The sequence below is a fragment of the Plutella xylostella genome, chromosome 2 (genome assembly GCF_932276165.1).
Source record: "Plutella xylostella chromosome 2, ilPluXylo3.1, whole genome shotgun sequence".
Taxonomy (NCBI): Eukaryota; Metazoa; Arthropoda; class Insecta; order Lepidoptera; family Plutellidae; genus Plutella; species Plutella xylostella.
In genome coordinates this window covers 1,824,377-1,849,763 of record NC_063982.1, presented here as the reverse complement: position 1 = coordinate 1,849,763, position 25,387 = coordinate 1,824,377, and the positions used below count along the sequence as shown (strand labels likewise).

Genomic DNA, 25,387 nt, shown 5'->3' with positions numbered 1-25,387 from the left:
TTAGGTAGGTAGTTTAAATACTTTATTCACAAAATGCTTGATCATCACAAACTTACACTAACAGTGGGTATAAAATAACATCATTATTAAATAGTAAGTACTTAAATATTATTAAAAATAGGTAAAAAAACACGAAATTAAGTACATTGGCACTTTACATTGGGTCACACACATTACTTAACACATTATAAATTATTTCTTTTAGATAAGGTACCTATATTTTTTATTTAGGTATATCTACAGGCTGACTATTTAAGACCTAGGAGTAACTGTAGGTAATTAAAAATCTTATCAATTAAGTAGTTGCTTCAGTATTTAATTACTATCCAAATGATCCCTCTGGCATAAGGAGCGCTGAAAGGAAAACAAACATTAAATGAAAAAAGTTGTAAGTATACGTAAAGTTTTTTGAGAAAGGCTGTGGATAGAATGTGGTTTGTCAGTGAGGAGGGCGGTTGTATCTGGTTGGTGATAATTATATTTATTATTAATAATATAGGTAATAATAAGCAAGCTGAAGTGGCAGTGGGCTGGTCATATCTGCCGAAGAACCGATAAACTGGGGTAGACGAGTACTCGAGTGGAGACGACGAACAGGGAAACGCAGCGTGGGACGCCCTCCTGCCCGCTGGACTGACGACCTTAGGCGGGTAGCCGGTAGTGGTTAGATGAGAAAGACCGAGGACCGAGTGTTGTGGCGCTCCTTAGGAGAGGCCTATGTCCAGCAGTGGATGATTATTGGCTGATGATGATGATGATGATGATGATGATGAATATAATAATAATGGTGTTACACTAACCTGCTATGCAAGCAGTCATAAAGCAGATACCACACCCACAGAAGAATGCGCGGACTGCCGTCTGAAACATCAAACACACAGATGAAATAATTTTGTGTACCTCTGGGTTGACTGGTAGAAAACGCTTTGAGTATTAAGCCCACAATTTTTGGGCAATTTTAAATGCGAAAGATTGTAAGTAAAGTATGGATGGATGGTGGTTACTATTATATTAGTTAACACATTAGACCATTTTTATCCCGGATTTCCGCCGAGAAAACTTTTTTACGGCGAGACGCGAAGCTCGCAGTCATCACCTACTTTATAACATGTTATGTTTTTCTGTTGACTAAACCGATTTCGATGCATCATTCACTTACCGAGGACAGCGTCTCCCGCTGGTTGGGCGCCATGGCTGCGAAGGCCCCGATGAGGATCCCGGCCGAGGCTGGGTTGGTGAAGCCGCAGAGCGCGTATGTGGCTATCAGCTCGCCGCGCGCCTGGGGAAGATTTTCATCATTATCATTACTTATGTCAATAAAATTATCACCATCATCAACAGTAATGTTATCATCATCATCAGAATTGATCTAAAATTACATGATAATGACTGCTATGAAGGAAAATCATCCATTGATATACAGAGTCAGCCAGAAGGCGTAATGATTTTTTCATTCATGGTTTACCCGACAAACTTTAAGAGTAGATTCTACGAGTAATTTCATCGAGAAAAAACCCCCATATGTGAGGTCAAATCTCAATATTCTAGAAATGGCGGCCATTTTAAAGTTGGTTTGAACTTTTTTTATGTAACTTTTAAGCAGTTGTGGATATTTTTATTGGATAGAGATGTCTTTTTGCGGATAAAAACATTTTATTTCATGTCCGTAAAGCATTTAAATCTCGAGATATGATTTTCTTAAAGAAGAAGAAAATCTAATTTAAGTTACTTTAGACCCCCACCAGTAAAACAACACTCTTGGGAGTTGGGTCAGACATCCCTATTGTATTAAGCACAGCAGTTAATCTAAAAGCTGTTATAAAAACAGTAGAAGCTAGGCCGTGTCCCCAGTTTCCAGACTGATCAAGATAGTCAGCGCGGGTAACGTAAAATAGCAGACTGTGGACACTCCATTTCAAATATGTAGAAGAGCGTACTAAATCGATACGCCGCAAACTCAGTCGGTCGCTGACGGGTTGCCTGCTGGGGACACGGCCTTAGGATATAGAAAGGTGCTTACCGACAGCAGCCCCTGCGCTTTCATCTCGCCCATTCGCTGGTAGGCCACGAACTCGTTCACCACCGTCTTCAACCCGATCAGCGATCCCACGGACTCGCACTCTTCCCATGGGACTCCTGGAGGAGGAAAGGTTTGAGGCATGATGTTATGTGGTTCAAGTATGTACGTAGCTAAAGCAAGGTTCATTGGCTAAATGTTAATCTTCAATAATCGCGAAACTAAATAATAAGTCACACTGGACATAGGTGTTTAAGGATATTCTAAATCTTACAAATAATTATCACAATGACAAAAGGAGTGCGCATTTTGGACCAAACTTAAGAAGGTGGACCAAACACAACAGTACACGGAAACCTCTTAGAGACATTGCTATGGAGAGAGCGTGAGGTTTATTTGCAGCCCACTGTACCATTTAAGTAAGCCAGGTACAGGTACTACCACCAAACCCCAATAATGTACAGAAGTACAGAGTACACCAGAATAACTTCCAAAACTCACCCATAATCCAGCACAGCGGTATGAACACCTTCCCCAGAATCCACTCCAGGTTCAGTCCAGGGTTGCCAAGCAGGTCCCCGGCATACCCTAGGACTCCATTGACGAAGGCTATGAAGGCTACAAAAGCCACCAGGTTCGCCACGATGTTCAGGATGAGGGCTATGCCGTTTGTGGCACCCCTGGTGGCGGCGGAGAGGGCTGAGCGGTCTTCGCTGGAATGGATTGGTGAAGGTGATCAGAAATTAGGAAAAGTATGGTGATAAGTAATATATAAATCTTTAAAAGCGCGTATGAGGAGACTTATGAATGTAGAGGAAGCGAAAGAAGTATGTCAGGATCCTGGCACGTAGAGTCCATAGTCTCTACCCACTCCTCTGGGAGACAGGCGTGATCAAGTGATCATATGTATGTGTGTATGTTAAAAACTTTAAATGTTTCATTTCATTTATTCTTTCACAATAATACATTGTATGTATTTGAATGTCACACAATAAATATTAGAACTTATGACCCTTGAAGTTATATTTCCAATATTCTCTAATAGTGATCTCCAACCACTCTGCCTGCCGTGGAGATTATGGCTATGGAATATTATTGCGTGAGTGTGTGTGTAAACTTAATACCCTCCAGCCTACCTAGGTTAGATATTCTTCATACATACAGGGTTTTATATCAGTTTACTTCCCGTTGGTTGGTAAATTAACCCGACATACTGAACAACATCCATAGAATCATACATAATGGAACAAAGTCTAAAATCCAATCCAATTGATTTCCAAAAATCTTTAACCGATTACATTGGAATGACGTGTTTACTTATTTTTATATCAGTTGATTACAAATTAAAGTAATAAATTCCCTAAATTGTTGCTATGTGGAATATCTTGCTTAAGTATATTATATTATCGTTATTGGCATGACAAACGAACATATTGGCTGATAAATAGGGCCTAAACAGGATAAAACTAAATATTTATCTAATCTTTCATTCCTACCTAGAAGGTGTGCCAATCTGTTACCAATCTTAAAAACCTCATAAACTTAACATTCCTTAGCGTAGCAGGGGGTTTGTTGTAATTTAATCTAGAGATACATTTATAGGTGATACTTAATTGGAATCTGAAGTGAACCTTACCGCAGTTCAAAAGAGATTTTCTAAAGTTCATCATAATCAGCTCGCAATCGTTTATAGTTCTAGATCCAGGTCGCACTGAATTCAATTGTGAAGTTTTTGCCTGACTTTATTTTTAGGTGTGGAACTTATCCGACGGGTCTCGTGTGACAGAGGAACTAGATCTGAGTGCATCGCCGTCTATGGTTCTGTGCGAGAGAATCAGTAGAATCTCGAACCCAGCTAGGTGCGAAACTGACAGCATACCACATAATGATGTAAAGGAACTAACCTGACGATAGGCCTGATGTTATCCACAGCCGTCAGCGATCGCTTCGTCTCTGGCAGCAGCAGCTTTGCATAGCAAATGGCGGCCGGTGCTGACATGACCGAGGCCGTCACCAGGTGGGCTGGCTCCGCGCCGAACCCTATGTAGGAGGCTAGGATTGTTCCTGGGAGGAGAAAGGGGGTTTGAGAGAAACAAAAACTTAATCTAACATATATGTACAAATGGCGGTGTGATTGCTTAAAGCGATTTCTTCCATACAACCTTTAGGTGTAAGGATCCTGGCAGCAGCAGCTTTGCATAGCAAATGGCGGCCGGTGCTGACATGACCGAGGCCGTCACCAGGTGGGCTGGCTCCGCGCCGAACCCTATGTAGGAGGCTAGGATTGTTCCTGGGAGGAGAAAGGGGGTTTGAGAGAAACAAAAACTTAATCTAACATATATGTACAAATGGCGGTGTGATTGCTTAAAGCGATTTCTTCCATACAACCTTTAGGTGTAAAGATATTTCGATGCAGAGAGGTGAGGACCTAATTATATATATGTATGCAAGGTGTTGCAAAAGTGTTAAGTATACTCTAAGAAAGCCGAAAACGGGTGACTTTTGAGGGTCTTGCAGAACAGATTTGGTTGTCTTTGGAAAATTCGCAAATGACCCCCTGAAGGAACCCTTTTTGGCTTATGATGGTGTGGCGGACTCCTAGCCACTAGTTCAGACGAAGATCAACAGATGGCGCTCGGAACGCAATACAGAGAAGATGTATGGGAACTACGCAAAATTACTATGAAAATCCTACATCGCGCATTCGAAGTTTCTCACCTACTCTGCAATATATAGAAATCCCCAACGCTAACCGTTGGGCAGCTGCCCGCCAGGCCACACCACCCGGCCTGGTCGGAGGATCCTCCCTTTGCATGGGGATGCTCCAACACCTCCAGCATCTCCATACTGGTGACCCCGTGAAGAACATCAGCGCAGCCTTCTGAAGACCCGCAGAGCAGCCTCCACGCCATCTTCCATCGACTTTCTCTCCTCACCTCAACAGCCGTGCAGCAGAACTCTCAGCAAGCAGCCCCTGGAGCCAACCAGCCAGCATCCGGTCTCAAAGGGCATCATGACCACCAGCATGCAGCGAACGCGCAAGCCTGGTCACACCCTCGACCCACACCAGCAACTTGGCACAGCACCACTGCACTTCGGCCGGTCAGCAAGCAGAGCCATCCTCTCCTGGTCGACGCAGCACTCTGCCACCATGCTCCACTGCAGGCTCATCCCGACTCACCGTGGACATCGCCACTGCAGCATCACCCCGACTCACTGGGGACTCCTCACCGCACTCACAGTCCCGACTCACTGCGGACTACGCGGCACTGGCTGGCAATCAAGACTCTCGGCTGCACTGAAGACTATCGCCCTCCGGTCTCGGTGGGGGAGTGATGTGGCGGACTCCTAGCCACTAGTTCAGACGAAGATCAACAGATGGCGCTCGGAACGCAATACAGAGAAGATGTATGGGAACTACGCAAAATTACTATGAAAATCCTACATCGCGCATTCGAAGTTTCTCACCTACTCTGCAATATATAGAAATCCCCAACGCTAACCGTTGGGCAGCTGCCCGCCAGGCCACACCACCCGGCCTGGTCGGAGGATCCTCCCTTTGCATGGGGATGCTCCAACACCTCCAGCATCTCCATAATGGCAACAGTTTTGCAACAGAGGTATACCTAGGTAATATGTTAAATGAATGGATTGGTGTAGTGGTTAGTGACCCTGACTGTTATGTCAAAGGTTCGATCCTCGGGTCACATATTTAGGTATACTAAGGTCTTGGGTGCTAAATGTTTGTGTTGTGTGATATACCCAACCTGACAAGCATGGAGGTTTTGGCACAAGTTTTGCATCAGGTTCACTCACATCGCGCAGCCTCAAGAGCGAGCGCGACGGAGACTGTCTTAATTGCGCCCCGTGCTAGCCCTTCTGATGCAGTCTTGGAAAAGGATTATGTGCTGTACCTCTAGTGCAATATTATGGGCTGTGCTGTGTGCTGTGCGTTTGCATAAATGTCGTTTTCAATACTAGGTATATCGTTACGTAAATCTTCTATAGGTAAATCTTTTGCGTCTGACGTCAAATCTCATTTTTATCATTTATCATTATCAGTTATTTATCGGTCAAGCAGCAAGACTTTTTAGATTTTGGTTTCGAATTCGACTTTAGTATAAAGTAATGAGTTTATCTACCTATAGTAGGCACCACAAGTACTAAAGTAGATATAATTAGATAAATTCATGTTTCGTCAACATGTCAAGATTATAAGAGTTATCAAGGTAATAAAATCATAAAACGCAATTTATGAATTTGTAGTTATGATTAGTTAGGTAATTAAAAAAAGAATAGGTAGGTACATACGTATGGTATACACTAATAAGCTGAAGGCCGTACAAAAATAAATTGGCATACAAACCCGCTTTTTAAATAAGTAGGTAGTTACCTACTTAGATTTTATTGAAATGCAAATGATCAATATAATAACATGGACCAGAGCAGGCTGTGACGCAGAACTAAGTTTCTCCTATATATATTTAGAAACAATACCCTTGCAAATTAGTTTTTTCTATGATCATTGATCAATAGATCTATAGAGGTAGATGCAGATTTACTTCTATCCATCCATAGTAGTGATGTAACGAATGTGTGTTTTTGGACATTCGCGAATGCGAATGCGAATGCGAATATTTGATATCGACATTCGCGAATGCGAATGCGAATATTCAGTTTGTGTTCAAATTTGGAGCCATTTGTATGGTTTAGTGGCAGTCTCGTACTGAACGAGGTACGTTACGTTCTAGGCGCATTCCGAATCAGACTAGCCAATACTAGCACATTGATGGACACTAGATTAACGGTGAAACTCATAAAAACGCACAACATTTTTGTATGGGAGTTGAGTGATGGTTTGCTGGTGCACATGCCGGCACACTGCCTAGACGCAGTAAAGAAAACACGACGTCGATGACCGTTGTGTGCGTGTGAGTGCACACTTTTTTCTGTATGAAAACTTATTGTTGTGTGAAAAAAAGGTACTCTGGGTGCACATATAACTTTGAAATCCTGCCAAATAAAGCACAACAAGATGGTCTTCATACAAACTCTAGGTAAAACAGGACTGCATTGACCGTTGTTGAAATAATTAGAAAAAGAGTGGGGAATGCTTATAAGTTGATAATGTTTTTAAGTTGATGTGCACAACATTTTGTCAAATGATATTCTTTTTTAATTTAACTTATTTTTGTACGTTTTGAATTTTTTTTTAAAATGTTTAATTATTTTGAGGTATTGTGTCTTATTTAAGTCAAACAATGCACATTATTGATTATTTTAATTAGTTTATTAAGGTGTCACTTGAATTGATATGGCTATTTTTATTTTTATTTTCGGTTTTAAGCATAACATTTTGTCAATTTAAAGAAAAACTTAAATATTAAATATCTTAGAAATGGCTAAGTTTTGGATAATGCATTGTAGGGTTCAATCAACTGGAAATGTTCAGGTCACCTCCTGGACCTGAACATTTCCAGTTGGATCAGGTCTACTTGCAAATAACCCTTATGCTGTCAAAATACCCTTTTTGTTTGTTTTAAGAGTTTATGTCTTATGAAACTATTAACATCTAAAGTTTCATTTCCCAAAGTAAATAAATAATACCAAATGATAAAGTAAGACTGGAAATGAGATTAAGAGGGTAACTTGTAATAAAAAAGTTATAGACGAATGGATTTAGATTTTGTTAACCTACCATTATTTTCAAATAGTTTGTGTTAATAAGTACTGATATTCGCAAAACATTCGCACAAAATCTTGCGAATGCGAATGCGAATGCGAATATCCAAAAATATGCGAATATTCGCGAATGCGAATGCGAATATTCGTTACATCACTAATCCATAGCATAGAATAGAATATAAGTACATATTGTTTTTGATTAGGTACTCTGTTGAATATAAAGGGTGGCCCCGTAAGTCAGGCGAATAGTGCTCAATCCGGTAATAGAACCCGGAACCTTCAGCAGTGCAGTTATAGTAATAGTTAAACACAACACCATCCGGTCGTCAATGCAATTATTATTTAGTTAAGTACGTTTATACACTCAATGAAAAAGTTCCAGTGACAAAAGCACCAAATTACTTCTAAAGGCCTCTACACACCAAAGCCGCTGACCCGGCGGCTGAGGCCGCCGGCTCAACCCGCCGGCCTCATTTTGTACTATGTTAACCCGCCGGCACTAGGCCGCCGGGCTATGCCGCTGGGTCAGCGGCTTTGGTGTGTAGAGGCCTTAAGGGTCTCAGCACATATTATAAGCGTAACGTAAAGGAATCGCCTCTTTTACTTATGTCAACTAGTAGAACGCGAGCTCGCTGTTTTACAAAAAAAGGCGATCCCTTTACGTTTTACGCTTATTTATATGTGCTGAGACCACAGACTTATATATTATTATACTAGATAATGACTATATATACCACATGCACTAATAATTTCTATGAAATCCACGCGTGCCGAAATTTGACACTGATAATGACTGCTGGACCCTTCTGTGCAGTGACCTGAAGAAGAAGAAGAAGCGACAGTACTCACCGGACACGGTGGCGAACCCGGAGGCCATGATGACGTGCAGCTCGGACGGGGTCAGCACCGCCACATACGGCTTGATCATCAGCACCGACTCCGTCTGGTGGTGAGAGAAACATTGTTAACTTTCATTATCGACGTTCACTATATTAAAACACAATACACTTTATTTGCACCATGATCAAAAATTAACTACATAACAAAAACTTGAAAATAAAACAGGGCAAAGAGGCGGCCTTATTGATTAATATAATATGTATTTATATTAGCAAGCCTATCATAGATGGTCACCCAAAGCCATACAGTTTCCTTTTGTGTAGTTCTATATTGAAATCGACCTCCACAGTGATGATAGTAGCTAGATAGGTATACCTACATTATACATATTACAGACTCTTGCAAAAGTGCTACCTATAACAGAAAGAGACAGACTTCTACGTTTTTTTGGAAGTAAATAAGTATATGTAAGTATTTGGAAATTTAATCCTATTCATCAGTTAAATCACCCATTTCCGTTCTTAACTTTTCTTTTGAACACCCTGTACTTAGGTATTAAACGTCCGAATTCTCTACACGTTCACAACCTTTTGCCATTGATGTCAGGCACAGTTACGCAACTTATTCATTGCACGCGAATGTATTACGTACACTAGATTTGTCACTCGGGATGCCCCTTTGTCACTCGGGGATGTCCCTATTGATTCATGGTTCATGAATCATGACCAATACTGCCAGAATTGGTGTTAAAAATTACATAACTTGTATGTATTTGGCAGCTTCCCAGCCCTACAATTTAACTTTATTTAACTTTGCTTCGCAATGACATAATGGCACGGTGCGGTAGCCCATTTAGTGAACAAAATTATTTATAAGAGCTTCTAACAGAACCATAGCACCTTGGTTAGCTCTAAAGAACCCTACGATTTCGAGGTAACATATCTACCCACATGTGACCCACATCACCTCTGCTGGATGTCGCAAAGTACAATAAAGAAAATAATGGAGGTCAATCAATTTCGTAACCATAGTTAAGTACATATTGGTTTTAAAGTGAAATCTTTGTAAATTCGCTATAAAAACTGCGATATTATTATGTAAATCCCATGTGCCCATAAATAATATAACTAATAAATAATTAAAGCACATAGTACGTGCTCAAGCATCTGCTCGTGCATAAGCTCGGGTTTTTAACAAATACAAAGTTCCGTTTACAAAAATTCTTCAGAATGAACTATATAATACCTACTTGGGGTCTCCAGACTCAACAAATATTATAAAAACCCCAATTTGGGGTTCTTCACTTGTTTTTATACACAAGTGCAGGGTGTTACATAAACGCCAAAAAGGGGTGACTCAAAAATTCAATCTGAGCAACTTTCCTCTTAAATTTTTGCAAATTCCCACTTTCCAACACCCAGTACAGTCAGCACTCACCATGCCCAAAAACACGTTGCCCACAGCAATCACACTCTCACACACAGTCGTGTCTGTGGCCGCTCTGAGCAGCTCTCCCAGCTTCTGGCAGAACCACTGCAGCGCGCCCCAGAAGAAGAGGACTTCGACCAGCATGCTGAAGAAGAAGATTACTGGCAGGGTCTGGAGGAAGGAAAAAAATCAAAATGAGTGTTTGGGACCTTAAATTGCTAAAGAACTAAAAAGAACTGAATTTTTTCAAGAAACTGTTAAGAAAAGTGGGAAATTTACTGCGAAATTTTGAAATAATGTTTCTTTATCTGAAAAAATGTCTATGGAGCTGTGTTACAAACGTTAAGTGCATGTTTCACTTTCACTATATTTCCCTAAAATGCTTTTCTTCACTTTGAGCACGAGATGGGTACGATACGAAAGAGGAAGGTAAATGTATTCTGAAAATGTTACGTATGTGTACTGTATGTAGAATTATATTATGTACTCACACTGAAAGCGAAGACCTTCTGTTCTCGCACCAGCAAGTCGCCGAAAACAAACGCGGCTCCATCCACACCGTATCCCAGAAATGTGGACACCTGAAACATTCAGTTGGATTACATTTCAACATAATAAAAGGTGGTTTGCTAACTGTACTTATCACGACATTCACGACCCATAACGTCCCCACTGATTGATTTGATTTGAAAAGGTCTTTATTTGCACATAATGTTAGTTACACAGCTTGTTTACTTTCTAGTGTTAGTTTTTTATCCTAGAAGAAACTACTTTAAGTGGAATGTTTTTTCAGACAAGACAATGCCTATATAAACAATATTGCATAAACAACTAATTAAATAACATAAATATATATATTTTTTTTCTAATACGTTAAGTATAAAGTGAGTTTGATGTTTTCATCTACAGATACACACTTTAGTGTAGTGTGTATTAACAACATAAGTATAGTGACAGTTAACACCTAATAAGAACGAAATCTTTAATTAGGTACCTAACAATAATGTTTATAACATTAACATAAAAGTTCAGTTTTAATCTTGCTAACTCGGTACATAATGTAAAAAAAATATTGTGGGTAAATTCACAAATCACGCCTCGGCTCGGGCGAATGTGCCGGCCGCGCACTGTGCGCTTGAACATAAGGGCGATATTCGCAGCGGGCAGCAAGACGGTCGCGCGGTGACTCAAGCGTCATCGCTAAGCACGTAGTGATGGGGTAGCTTGTAAGTTTTATACCTATCGGCATAACTCAAATTATGTAATCGGCTTAAACCAATTGCAGCGATTAAAGAATTGAAGTGGTTAGGATTTTTAAATAAGTAAAAGTTGCGTGTTAATTTTAGAATATACTCGAGTAAAGTGGGAAACTTAATTATTTTGTGTAATTGTTTTAAATTTGTACGATACGGACAATTGTATGCTATCTTAAGGGCTTTGTTTTGTACAACTTGTAATTTTTTATGGTTGGACTGACAGGTACTGCTCCATACAGGGCAAGCGTAGGATATTGTGGGTCTAATCAAAGTCGTGTAAATATTTAGTTTCGTGGTGGAACTGAGAGGACATTTTCTATTAAGCACTGGGCTAAGGGCATTGAGTGCTTTGATACCTTTAGTTCGTATGTGGGCTACATGATGGGTCCAGTTGAGTTTATGGTCAAGCACTACCCCTAAGTACTTGACCGTTTTTTTCCATTCAATGGGATGGGCATTTATTTTAAGACTACGACATGGAAGCTCTCGCCGTCTAGTAAAAAGGATTGCTTCAGTTTTTGCTTCGTTCAGTTTTAATTTCCAGATAGTAAAGAAATTATAGATGAGGTCTATTGAAAGTTGCAGTCTATCAATGATGAGGTCAACGTCATCCGATGATGTAAAGCATGCTGTGTCGTCGGCAAAACATGCCAAGTTAGTGCGGGGCTGCTTAGGCATGTCATTTAGAAAAATGAGGAAGAGGTACGGCCCGAGAATGGACCCTTGGGGGACTCCGGCAGGGATGGAATGAAGTTCCGACTGAGTGCCGTTAACATAAACAAAGAAACTTCTCTTATTAAGATACGACTGGATTAGATTTACAAGCGGAAATGGAACCCGGAGTTTTATTAACTTGTGAATAAGCCCTTGGTGCCAAACAGTATCAAAGGCCTTTTCTACGTCTAGGAGAAACATTCCAGTCGACTGGTTTAGGTTAAGTTGATGAGAAGCATGTTCCGCAACGCGTGCCAGCTGTTGGGTTGTCGAGTGGCAACTACGGAAACCAAATTGTTCCTCAATCAGATGGTTTTTGGTTGCTTTGAGGAGGCGGCAGTAGATAATTTCTTCAAACAGCTTTCCTAGAGTTGGAAGAAGGCTGATAGGGCGATATCCCGAGGGAGATGAGTCTTCCTTGCCTGGCTTTTTAATCGCAATCATCTTCGCAGTTTTCCAACTTAAAGGAAAGTAATTTAACGCTAAGCATGAATTAAATATTTTGGTGACGAGGACAATCGCTTTTTGGGGTAGATTTTTTATAGCGGAGTTATTAATATCATCGTAACCTGGAGCTTTTCTCAATTTGAGTTTGCGAATCGATTTAACTACCTCTTGCGGGCGTACTGGGGTAGTGAGCGCCTCGCGATCCTCACTGCCATTTAAAGCTGTGATAGATGAGGTTACCTCATTCTCTGCTTCACTAGACCAGTTGTGAGTTAAACTCATATTTTGAGAAAAGGAGGAGGCAAGTTCTTCCGACTGCTCCTTAGGAGTTTTTGTGAAAGTACCATCTCCGCGTTTAAGGGGGGGAATGGTATTGGACTGCATTTTTAAACTTTTTACTATTCTCCATAAATCCGAGTTCGGGTTATCAACCTTTTTCATTCTATCTGACCATATTTTATCATTGTATTTTTTTATTTCTATGTTTATGGTGGCTTGTAGTTGATTTATTTTATATCTAAGTATTTTACGGTGACGGTACGGGTGACGTATATGTCTGTGAGACCGGGTGGTTCGAAAAAGTCGAATAACTTTCTCACTAGCCATCGATTTTTGTTGTGATTTCGGGTAGCTGCCTCATTTCCCATCCCCCATCGTCAGTCCACCCCGCGACGGTGACTCGTGCGCAGGTTTCGGAGTTTTGGTGCCAACCCGGTGCGTGAGACCGGGGTCACCGACTATGTAAGTCAAATTTAAAGATGTATTTTAAAATTTTCATACATTTTTTTTATTTTTCTTGACTGTATTTTTGTTTTGTGATTGTAAATTTCATGATTGAACTATTTTTAATAGATAGTTGTAGGTATTTATACAAATATAAGTACTTAATAGATTTCAATAAGTTTTTACAATAATATCAGCTAGTTTCAGCATGTCCTTGAAAATGACGATGGAGATAGCTGGACCTTCAAAAAATTGTCAATGTTATGAATGTGGATAGCGAAAATAACAGAAAAATTTAATATATTTATCACAAAATGTAAGAAATATATGTGTTACGTCCATGTAAGTGCCGTCTTGCAGAGACTGTTTGGCTGTGGAGAAACAATGACTTTTAGTGTATTATTATTATATTTTTTTGGTAGAAGTATATAATTTTTTGTTTTTTCTTATGAAGTTCGTAGTGTTTTAAAACTATAAAAGGTGGACTTAGTTATAAAAAATTACATCATTGTTGTATTTTTTTAATTTTTAAGATGATAGGTGAAAAATTATGTAAATATTAAGTGTTCTAAGTACCATGGTAAAAGGACTAATAATCGAGCCGTGATTTATGATAATGCTTTGTTTTATTGTCAAACAAATACTTATCTTTAAAATTAAACTAATTTTAAGTAGCATGTGCATTTATATATATATATTTTGTATAGGTAGTATTTTAGTATTACTAGGTATAGGGTCATATATATTTATTTACTTAGTTTTAGGGTTAGGTATTATTTTTATTTAGGCACTTCACAATCATACTGATCTTTTTTTTCCGTTTTTGCACACCCGTACTTTTTATCTTTGTACCTCCTGCGGGTTGACTGGCAGAAAATGCTCTTAGCATTAAGTCCACCCTTTGTACTTTTATTTGTAATATTTGTGCAATAAAGAGTTAAATAATAAATAAATGTGTAGTTAATTAAGTAAAAAATATAAGTTTGAAAATCCCGGTGCGTGAGACCGGCGTCACCAACGATGTAAGTCAAATTCACGTCACCACTGGCGGGTTAAATAAGGTGGACTGCTACACCATACCTAATCGTATGTAATTTGTAGTACCTAGTATAGACTTTTACCACAGCTCCCTGAAAATATGTTCATATTATCTCCTCCGTCTAAAGGTTGTCTGGTAGAGATTACTTTAAGCACTAAGGCCGCCTTTTGTACTGGTTTGTTTTTAGGTCATGATGGATTTTTGTATTATTTTCTTTTGGTGCATATAATAGAGTATTGTATTGTAAATTGATAAAAAGGTAAGCACAACAAAACTCGTCAAAAGTGATTCATACGATCTGCATTTCAAGATAGCAAGACATATTATTTTAATGCCTGTGATAACTTCAATTGTACATAATTTGTTTACCGTGTGCTTATGCTGTATGGTTTTCCCTATCACAAGCGGTTAACCGCAAACAAAGTAATTTTTCTCTACATTCGTAGGTACTGAAATACAAAGAAACTCTAGGTTTAGTATGACTTTCAGTTAGGCCTGGTTACGGTTATTTTGTATTGTGAATGCAGACTATTGCAGACATAGCGATAAATTGTGTAGTTATTTTCTTAATTAGTTGTAGGTACCTAGTTGGAATAAGCACGGGGAGGCCTTTGTCCAACAGTGGGACACTAATATGCTTATATGGCTAAGTACGTAAAAAAAAAGTTGTAGTTTATTGTACGCAACTTAGCGCCAAAAAAATGCGATGGATTGTTTATTTATTGCCTATACTGAAAGCTACTAAGTTAATGATCCTATAAAGTTACTTAAAATAGGTAAGTACTTGTTAAATACGATATCTAAAGTAAATAAGTACCCAACACCTACGATTTATGTACACAGTTGTGTTAAGCAAATTAAAGAATTTACTTTAATTTGCACCTAATAATACTTTACCTGCATAATTAACTAATTATAATACAAGTATCTGCTTTCTTTTAACTACCTACTACTGAGTATTGAATTTTAACGTTAATTAAATTAAACACATCACACTCACATGCTGCAAAACAAAATGAATATCGGTCCAGCTATTTAGAAGCTACGCTACCACAGACAGACACAAAAATACACAGACACGTTAAACTTATAACACACATCCATCAGGTGTTGCGCACAATGTTTTTTTTAATGTATTATTACCTACAATTCAATAAATTAATAAGAACAAACCTTATCAGAGAAGCACTGCAAGGCCAGCCGGCCGGTGTCCCATCTGATGAAGATCAGTCCAAATGCGAACTGCAGCAGCAGCCCCATCGAGACACTGCGCCAGTTGATCCGGCCAGGGTGCTTCGAGAACAGGAAGCCGAGGAGTAGGAGGACCACCAGACCTGGTGGAGATTAACATTGTTAGTAAAGTAGAAGTGCGGTGGTAGCTCAGTTTAGTAAGCGCCCGCTAAAAGCCAGAGATGCGGGTTGGTATCGCAAAAATTGGCGCTGACATGTGCCAATTAGTTCTTTGAATTTATGTAATGTAGATATACCATCGCTCTTACGGTGAAGGAAAACATCGTCAGGAAACCTGCCTACGTAGATTTAGGTAGTACATCTAGATAATATCTACCAACCCTCAGTGGACCAGCGTGGTGGGAAGTGGCCCCAGCTTAGGTCAGAAGACAGAAAGAAGAAATAGAAAGGCTTGGTCGCTTTTTATAGATAGAGTGATGTAAGAGGGAGCTTTATTTGTGCCTTTATCCCGGAATTCTCAAGGGAAATCCTTCTATCTATCCAAGTAGGGATTATATTTTACCTATGAGGGAGATGAGACGGTGTTCGCTGCCGCGAGAGTCGATGATGAGGAAGAGCAGGATCCCTCCGATGATGGCCAGCGAGAGCGCCCAGCGGAACAGCCTGTTGGGAAGAAATTGTAATGAAGAATGAATTATGCTGAGTCAGAGCCCTTTCACTGTCATAGCATAAAATGTACCTACACAAAACTGTTCATAATCCTCTTTATGGGTGTAAATTGCCTAGGCTATTTTTATTAGATTAGATGGTGAAGAGGTACTGGTACTCGTATAGATGGTCGGAACAGTGGTATAGTAAGCTGAAATGTGCTGACACGTTACGTACTAGTACTGGTAGGCTGTATGTACACAGTACTTAAATTTAGGTTGTGGTTAGGAAAACGATGCTTCCACTTTTGGCTCGGGTGCGAGCATTAGTGGAATAATACTCTGAGATATACTACTGCCTCTGCTATTTGCATTTAAGCATTTCAGATGCCAACATATCAGATTTAAATACCATCGATACGTATCAGATACTTACGGGAACTTCCAACAACAGTCTGTAGCATTAGTGAGCCTCCTCCACACGGTTCTGTGGAACCAGGAGCCGAAGTACTTTTTGATGAAGAAGAAGTAGACGAGGAAGAAGTAGATGATGGAGAGGAAGGCTATGAGGCTGCCGAAGCCGCTGCACAGCTCCAGAGGGGTATTTACTGGAAGAAACAGTCAGAGTGTTAGCGTATCATAATAACAATCAACAACGGTAGCTCCAACGGAGTATTTACTGGAAACAATAGCATTGTTAGCGTATCATAGAGCTTCTAGTTCTAGATGCCGATAACCGTTGGAGTAGACGAGTTCTCGAGTGAAGACCACGAGCAAACAAACGCAGCGTGAGACGCCCTCCTACCCGCTGGACTGAAGACCTTAGGCGGGTAGCCGGTAGTAGTTGGATGTCCAGCAGTGGACGGATGATCATAGAGCTTTGCTGCCCTCTAGACGAAGTAGCTTCTGCATAGTCCAATATTCTGAATGGGGCACAAAAGGAGTCTCCCTGGCCTCGCGTGACGTATCATCTGTTCCTTATCATCCGCTGTACTGGGTAGTCATCCAATGACACTAAACGGACTGGCTAAGCCTTCCACTACGGTGAAACACCCTAGCCCTGCTCTACCGACACGGTAAGAATAAGTGGAGCCATTGGATTATACATGGTGTTGCAAACAGGGTATATTAAGCCGAAACCCACGTGTACCTGCCTGTAGGTTTCGGCTTAGTATACCCTTTGAGCAACATGCTGTAATAACTTTGAGTTGAGCATGTTTGTTTAGTCCACCCAAGGTTATAGCAGCCTTGGAAAAGTCCATGGCAATAATAATATGTCTGTTACTCTGCTACGATTTAACATTTGTAGGTCGTGGCTTCGTTTTGGAGTTATGGACATATTACACCTAAATATAGTACCTATATAGGCATTATTTGTGTAGGAGTTCATAATATTTTGCCACTATAACTAATACTTATACTAGGGGAGACCGGGGACAAAAGTAACAGCGGGTAGAAAGTAACAAAGACTCTGTGGACTTCCCCAATAGCCTTAACGTCCCAAGCGACCGCTGGTTGTCAGCATGCGATGCCCCCCGTGCTTGATATCATTTTCCACGCCCGTGCCGCGGTGCAAGGTTGTTTTAGTGAGCATTTCGTGATTTTACACACCAAAAGTAAGTTTTTTGGTGTTTATTCATTAAGTGTTTACGTAGAATTAAGATGCCAAGAACCATATGACTATTTTTTCATTGATTCATTATAAGATTGTCTGTAGCATGTCATAAATGGTTTTCGAATAACACGGGCTGTTTTAAAGTTATGTCGCCTGATATTTCAAAAATGGGGATGGGTACAAAAGTAACAGCTTGCGGCAGGACAAAAGTAACGTGTTACGTTCGTAAATTTGCCATGTCACATTGTAAATTTTAATTTTTTGTTGTTTTGATTAGATATTTGTATCATAATATTGTATATTATGGCACAAATAAAACAACTTCTTATCAGTTAGTCAGTTTAAATGATGGATCTCATTTACAGTTTATATTAAGAAGTTTTTTTTAGTTTTGTCAATAAGTCATAAGATTTTTTTAGTTTTGATAGTTTTTTAAGAAGTTTTCTAAACTAAATAATTTTATTGTTTTTTCTGTTCTTTCTTTTGAATCGTATTTATAACATTGGGCAGAATTTATGGGTTGTTACTTTCGACCCATGCCTTGTTACTTTCGTCCTGACCATGGGGTCGAAAGTAACGATTTCCCTTTTTTTTTGAGGCTTCAAAAATGGTAAAATTCGAGATGCATTAAGTAAATTAATAATGGAGATTTGTAGACTATAGACGAAAGTTTTATGTGACTATATTTATTTTATCGTAAATGTTATTAATAACGAGAAATCAGACAGAAGGTACAAACTGTTACTTTTGTCCCCGGTCTCCCCTACATAATAGTATTTCTCAGTTGACTGCTTTGGTCAAAATCGACCATGAGGAAATTCTGACTACATACTGATAAATAACTACTAGGTAATTTGTATTTATGGAACCGCAGATACCTCACTATATCCCCCTTATTCATAGAAAAGTTACAATACGTTTTAACTAATAAACTGTTTTGTCCCTCTCTGTCAAAGAACAAATTGTTCTTTATCGGAGAGGGACAAAACAGTTTATTAGTTAAAACGTTCTGTAACTTCTCTATGAATAATTTATGTGTGTGGATGATTGCTGTGAGCTGTGAACAAAGGCTATAGAGCCTTTATACTATTATACATGTATGTATTATCCAGTCGTATTATAGTCAAGTCATATACAATGATGATGTTGAGCAAATAATGTCAACTTTCACTAGACATGACGTTGTATGTCAGTTAACTCCTCAGTGGAATGACGAACAAACACCTCACATTCGTTATTATTATTGTTTCAGCGAAACTGTTCTGAATATATCTGAATGGTTCAACCTACTTACTTACTTATATACCTCGAATGGGGTATGTGAGGTATGTATGTCACTTACAATAAATACATACAGACGAATTGAGAACCTCTAAATTTTTCCAAGTTGGTTAAAAACTTAGCTAAAGTTTTAATGGTACCCGGCGAAGGAATGGTGTAGTGATGGTTAGTGACCTTGTCTGCTATGCCGCGTTCCCAGGTTCTATTCCTGACTGGGGCAGATATTAAATTTATATAAAGACAGTATTTGTACTCGGGTCTTGGGTGTTATTATGATTATGAATCTACGTATTTAGGTATCAGCTGTCCGATAACCATATTAAAGGTTCTGCCTAGTTTGGGGTCGGCTGTCCGTGTGTGAGATGTCGCACTTATTATTATATTATTAATATACTTCAAGAAGTAACTACGGCATGATCACTTACCAAACACCACCCTGTACAACAGTAGGTACCTAAGTATCTAAACATCCATTGTCTAGCAAAATTTCATTCAACCGACGAATCAAACGTGATTTTATTATTTGTTTATTTACATTTGCATGCAAATTAGATAGCATTTATATTATTGTTTGTTTTACTAACAAGTGCCTTCCACTATGTGCTTGAGAATTTATTGTTTTGTGTCTATAATGTTGTTACTACAAGTACAATAACAAATAGCAGCTCTTGACGTGATAAGAGGTTGTCAAATGAAGTACCGTGGCTCTTTACTTTGTCTGGAATAGCTAGTGGATTCATATAGGTAGTCCCAGATTCGATTCTTGGGCTGAGAGTTAAAAGTTTAGGTAAGTACTTACGTCAAGTTGCACAAACCTTCAATCTATTGCTGCCTAGCTTTTTCAGTATACTTACGAACAGAAAGTAACGAGAAAACTTTAGTTACCTAGCTGTTTTAATTTTACTTTCAAAAAACTCTTCCCCTTCCTGAACGCGCCCACCACGGAGATCACCACCACGGCGCGGTCCTTCACATCATCTCTCAGCAGCAGCTCGGTATAAATTTTTTCCAAGTACCTACCTACACACACCCTATGAGTCAAACAACTCCGATCGATCAATGAAAATCTTTCTTCCTGTTTTGTATCATCATCATCCCCCGTTACAGCTGAAATTATGTCTATGATAGGCATCTCTCCCAAGAAATGCACAATATGAATCGTACGTATTTAGTTAGCTAATACAATTTTTAAACCTGCTTTTCTGTAGTCAAAATATTCATAAATAAAATAAAATTCACCATAAGTCATCCAGTAATACAGGCACCCGAAGAAGTAGCCTATAACAGCGCCGTTAAAGACGAATATGGAGATCATCTTCAGACTGCTTGAGTTGTTCTTCATGAAGGTTTCAGTGGAGCCCCCGAGCCGGGCCAGCGTGGTCTCCAGGAACCCTGAAGGCTCGTGGTCTAGTGGCTCGTGGTAGACCTGGGTGGAAAGATAAATTATTATAAACTAGCTGTTCCCGCGAGCTTCGCTTCACCTTAAAAAGTTTTCCCGTGGGAATTCCGGGAAAAAAAGAAGCCTATGTTCTTTCTCAGGGTCTAGACCATATGTATACCAAATTTCATTTAAATCCGTTCAGTTGTTTTGGCGTGAAAGAGTAACAGACAGACAGACAGACAAAGTTACTTTCGCATTTATAATATTAGTTAGGATTAGGATTTTCATACGTAGGCCTCGTCACACAGAAACCTAAATTGAAGTGTGAACATTTTCATTATTATATTGCCCATGTGCTATCTTTCGCATTGTATTTCTATCGTCCCCTGTTGGACACAGCCTTTCCCAAGGAGCGCCACAGCACTCTGTCCTCGGCCTTCCTCATCCAGCCACTACAGGTCACCTGTCTAAGGTCGTCGGTCCAGCGGGCCACAGATCGTCGTCAGCATCATCATCATCATCATCACCTTATTTGTACGCCAATTCATCATATTAAATCTATATAATAACAAATAATTATACTGAAGGGTTTTTACCATGCCATTGTTATCGCCATTCCGTTTTTCAGTGTCACCTCCCATTTCAATGTCATTGCCCTCCTGAAAAAAACAGATGAATTTAAAAAAACTGCCGTGACGAATAGGGCCTTTATAAATTTACTAATTGAATGGTGTTAAAAGATCTTGGCCTTCCTCAATGTCTGATAACAAAGGTATTCAAATACTGATTGAATGGTGAGATATATTCGTCAAAAGATCTCGTCCTTCCTCAATGTCTGATGATAAAAGGTACTTATTCAGTCAGATCCTTTGGCAGGTGTAAACGTATGGTGGATACATACATCTTCTCCCTTGGGGAGAATCTAGGTGACAAACTTCAAAGTTAGTCTACGTTTGACATGGTGGCTAAAGAATTAGCCAGTTAGATTGATTGCCCAAGGGGGTCACTCTCTAAGTCAACGAACAAACGAACGAGAATTGTCACTCAAACGGCACGCTAAGTGCCAATTTCACCATTCTGTGTTAGAGCATAACCAGGAAGTAATGGTTAACTTTTGACGCATCTGTCATGAATTTTATATGGAGATGACGTTTCATTTATAAATCAATCCCTGTTGGTTAAATAACCGAGAATGGTGAAATTGGCACTAAATACGATAGTTCGTCGATTTAGATAGTGACCCCCTGAGAGCGCCAGAGGTCTAAGATTTGATTCGTCACTCGGGAAGGCTCATATTGTGCACCTAAGGCTGAGGTGCATTGTTAAGTAGGTACTTAATATGTCGATGTTTCATACTAACTACAAAATAACAAAATGAATTAAGTACTTACAGCGTTAGCTCTCTTTACTTCTTTCGGGTAGATGATATCCATGTTGACTAGATTAAACTTTTATCACAAAAATCTTTAAAACTAAGATTCACTAGAATGCTTCACTATAAATTTCTAGGACTAATTATGTATTTTTGTATCATATCGCTCTTTGTTATCTAATTTTCGATGTAAATAATCCATAATCTGTCTCTTCTCTAAGCAGCATTGTATATAGAGACAATCTGAAAAGAAAAGAAAAGAAAGCACTTAGGTACTTAAGTTATATAGGATAGGTTATATTTATACGCAACCCTTAGGTATCTACCTTAAAAGGATATCTGTTGTATGTGTGTATCATGTAACTAAGTCCTTATAAATTCATGTGGAGGTTCCTTTTATATCTACTTATAATTTTTTTTATAACTTTGTAGATGTATTTAACGTACTTGTTATTCTATGATTTAACCTAAAAATAACAGAAACATTGAGAATATAATTATATGTAGAAAGTAATAAATTGTATTGTAATAAATTACTTATGCTGAGTATTAATAATTACCTATATCGCTATAATTATATTGACCTCCCTTCACCGTTGAATTTAGTTATGATATGTTAATTATTTAGGCTTATCTGGATAAACCGTTTTTAAATGCACTGATAAGATTAACAGTGGTAAGGTCGATACGTAGGTATGTAAGTAAGTAGTTAGGTACTTTACTAATGTTTTTAGGAACTTTACTGTTGCCGACCTTTCTCATAACAATACCAGTTTTATATAAGTTTACAGTCTTATTTTTTACTATATTTTTCTAACTAATAACGAATAGGATTTTGCAGTCGCACAATGTCTAAACTGAAGGAGGCCTTCCTATGCCTTATTTATACCTACATACAGAGTGTTGGAAAAGTGGTAAGTATACCTACTAATAAATAATAAACTAAAAGTATACTAATACATATGTTTAAACACCTCTTTACTATTAAGTAATTGTTTGATTTTAGAGTCTGTTTATTAGAGTCTAGCCTAAAAAGAGATGAAAACATTGTTATCTGATAAATGATAAAACTCAAGGTGGTTGATCTTGATAGTTTACCATTGCAAGTAGATGGGTGCATACGTATTAATACACTCACGGGTAATGAAAAGGTTCCACTGAGAAAAGCACCAAATTACTCCTAAACTGAAAAGGCTAGCTCAATGACGCCTTCTGCAAATTTGAAGTACATTTAACAGAGCATGATATTACCAACTAAAAACGGTAAAACTTTGAACAAATTATAAATTAAATGTTAAAGAAAATTGGGTTCGTTTGGTGTCGGCATTTTGTGAGTGGAACTTTTTCATTGCCCGTGAGTGTGTATCATGAAATTCATGAATCTGAATTTGTCCAGAGTTAGACATGAGTTTAAAAAATTGGGACATAGGTACTTCACTGTTTTATGTCTAAGGCTAACCCCATATTTTTTTATTTTTAATTTAATTTATAGGCTTGCATTCTGCCTATCCCAGATATTGTACTCAAGTGGGAGTCGGTGCTAATTAGGTACTTACTTACTAGCTAAGTAGGTAAGGACTTAAGTATATTTTTTTATTATTCTGTTTAAATTTTTTCAAAGTAAAACTCACCGTTTTATATTTAAACTATTAACTAACTTTAACTTTACACACTGAAAACACTGGACACAAAATAACTAAGCTAACTAATTAGCTTTTTTTAAATCACGGTTATTTCGTAAATTAAATTCACTTTAATTACACCATTCCGTTAATTAAATACAATCTAACAAAAAACACAGCATTTAAAAAACTTTATTTCTGAACGTGAGATTAAATACAGTTTTTTTTTTAAGTTTGGCGCCTTTTGCTTGGACCGTGCGCTCTTGGCTAGTACGGCAAGCGTACTGAATGAATGAATGAATAATTTTATGAATGATAAAAAGTCGGTCTTTTCAAGGTAATGTTTAATCATCTGATTCTGAATTCTGATAGGACTGTACAATACCTTATTAGGGTGATTCTCAAAAAGCGGCTCCAAAAGCATAATTTCTTTGGCGCATTTTTTTTTTCATGTTGTTTGAATATTATACCCCACATATTGTAGAGGCTTTAGACCTCTTTAGTTATCTCTTATTGGCCCTGAAATCTATCGAGCCGATTCAAAGTTACAGCGATTTTAAACAATTTTGGGCCAATGAAATTAGATTGGTACCAATGAAATTAGAAAACACACCAAAGAAATTAAAAAAGGTCCCAAAGAAGTTAGTTTTAAGAACAAAGAAATTAGAAATTACTTAAAAGAAATTAGTTTTATACGTAGATTGCAAATAATACACAACAAAACTAAAAATAAATAAATAATAAATAAATATGTGGGGACATCTCACACACGGCCATCCGACCCCAAGCTAGGCAGAACCTGTGTTATGGGTGTCGGACAGCTGATATATCTACACAAATACATAAATAGATAGATACTAAATATAAATATCAACACCCAAGACCCGAGGACAAATACCTGTGTTTAAACAAATATCTGCCCCAGCCGGGAATCGAACCCGGGACCTTCGGCTCAGTAGTCAGGGTCACTAACCACTACGCCATTCGGTCGTCTCAATCACCCATATCTTTATTTGTTTTTAACATAATTACCTGATCACGTAAGGGTGCAAGGGTGCTTAACTTCCGAATGAACCAATTGCCAACCTCACCTACCCGTGGTGCACTCTGCTAAATAACAGACGAGGCTCTGGCGACCGGATGATGGTGGTATAACCATCCAAAAACAGCTACACTAAATCCCATAGGCCGGCGATGGGCAGCAGCGTCACCGGTATGAAAAAGTGTAAAGAGGACGAGGACACAATGACCCTGGAGTCCGGCCACATGTTCTACCATCAGGAGGGCGACCAACTGTCCCAAGGTGGCGTAGGATTCCTCGTCAACAAGACCCTTGTCAACAACTCAAAACAACAACAAAACGTGTCAAATCGGGTAGCGTACCTAGTACTTAAACTAACCGAGAGGTATTCCTTGAAGGTCGTACAGGTATATGCACCAACCTCGGCATACTCTGACACAGAACTCGAAGTAGTATACGAGGATATCTCTAGGGCATCACGTGTACTGCTAGGACCCAATACACCGTTGTGATGGGGGACTTCAACGCCAAAGTGGGAGTACAAGAATGCGACGAATCGAGGGTAGGACATCATGGCTTTGGTATCAGAAACCAGAGAGGGCAAATGCTTGTAGACTTCGTGGAAAGGGAGGGGACTTTCTTTCTGATGAATTCTTTCTTTGAGAATCGGCCCCAGAGGAAGTGGACATGGGCAAGCCCCGATGGTAGGACGAAAAACGAAAAAGACTTCAGTCCCAGTGATCAATAGGTTTAAAACTGGGAGTGATCACCGACTTCTCCGAGGCACTTTGAATATCAACTTCAAGCTGGAGAGGAGATGTCTGGTGAAGTCGACCCTACTTCCCACACTGCACCAAATTGGAACTGTCAACACCAGCTTCTAGAGAGAACTACAGTTCTTCAGAAGTGTGACCACACCCTTCTGAAGAACTATAGACCGATCTCGCTTTTAAGCCATGTATACAAGCTGTTCTCATGGGTTATCACGAATGGTCTTGCCCAAAAGTTAGACGAGTTTCAGCACCCGGAGCAGGCTGGGTTTCAAAAAGGCTTTAGTACAATAGACCACATCCACACAGTAAGGTAGATTATACAGAAGACCGAAGAG

The 25,387-nt window shown here is 39.0% G+C and overlaps 1 protein-coding gene across 1 annotated transcript; it reads right to left on the bottom strand.

The window, feature by feature from the left end:
* LOC105387109 (solute carrier family 28 member 3) lies at nucleotides 1-21,874 on the bottom strand. The gene is made up of 16 exons (XM_048625817.1): nucleotides 21,656-21,874; nucleotides 20,861-20,923; nucleotides 20,123-20,309; nucleotides 16,424-16,595; nucleotides 15,903-16,003; nucleotides 15,323-15,483; nucleotides 10,462-10,551; nucleotides 9,980-10,141; nucleotides 8,552-8,645; nucleotides 4,197-4,307; nucleotides 3,922-3,970; nucleotides 2,519-2,730; nucleotides 2,021-2,136; nucleotides 1,160-1,279; nucleotides 801-861; nucleotides 1-354 (listed from the first exon to the last, which is right to left on the bottom strand). The coding sequence occupies exons 1-16, from the start codon at nucleotides 21,695-21,697 to the stop codon at nucleotides 323-325; spliced, it is 1,773 nt and encodes a 590-aa protein (XP_048481774.1). The 5' UTR covers nucleotides 21,698-21,874; the 3' UTR covers nucleotides 1-322.
* Nucleotides 21,875-25,387: the final 3,513 nt, after the last annotated feature.

Coding starts and splice junctions, on each gene's coding strand:
- LOC105387109 (XM_048625817.1), bottom strand. CDS start 21,697: ATGGATATCATCTACCCGAAAGAAGTAAAGAGAGCTAACGCT. Junction 15,484..15,902: donor CCGTCTCATCTCCCTCATAG/GTAAAATATAAT, acceptor AATCTCCACCAG/GTCTGGTGGTCCTCCTACTC. Junction 4,308..8,551: donor CGGGTTCGCCACCGTGTCCG/GTGAGTACTGTC, acceptor TTCTCCTCCCAG/GAACAATCCTAGCCTCCTAC.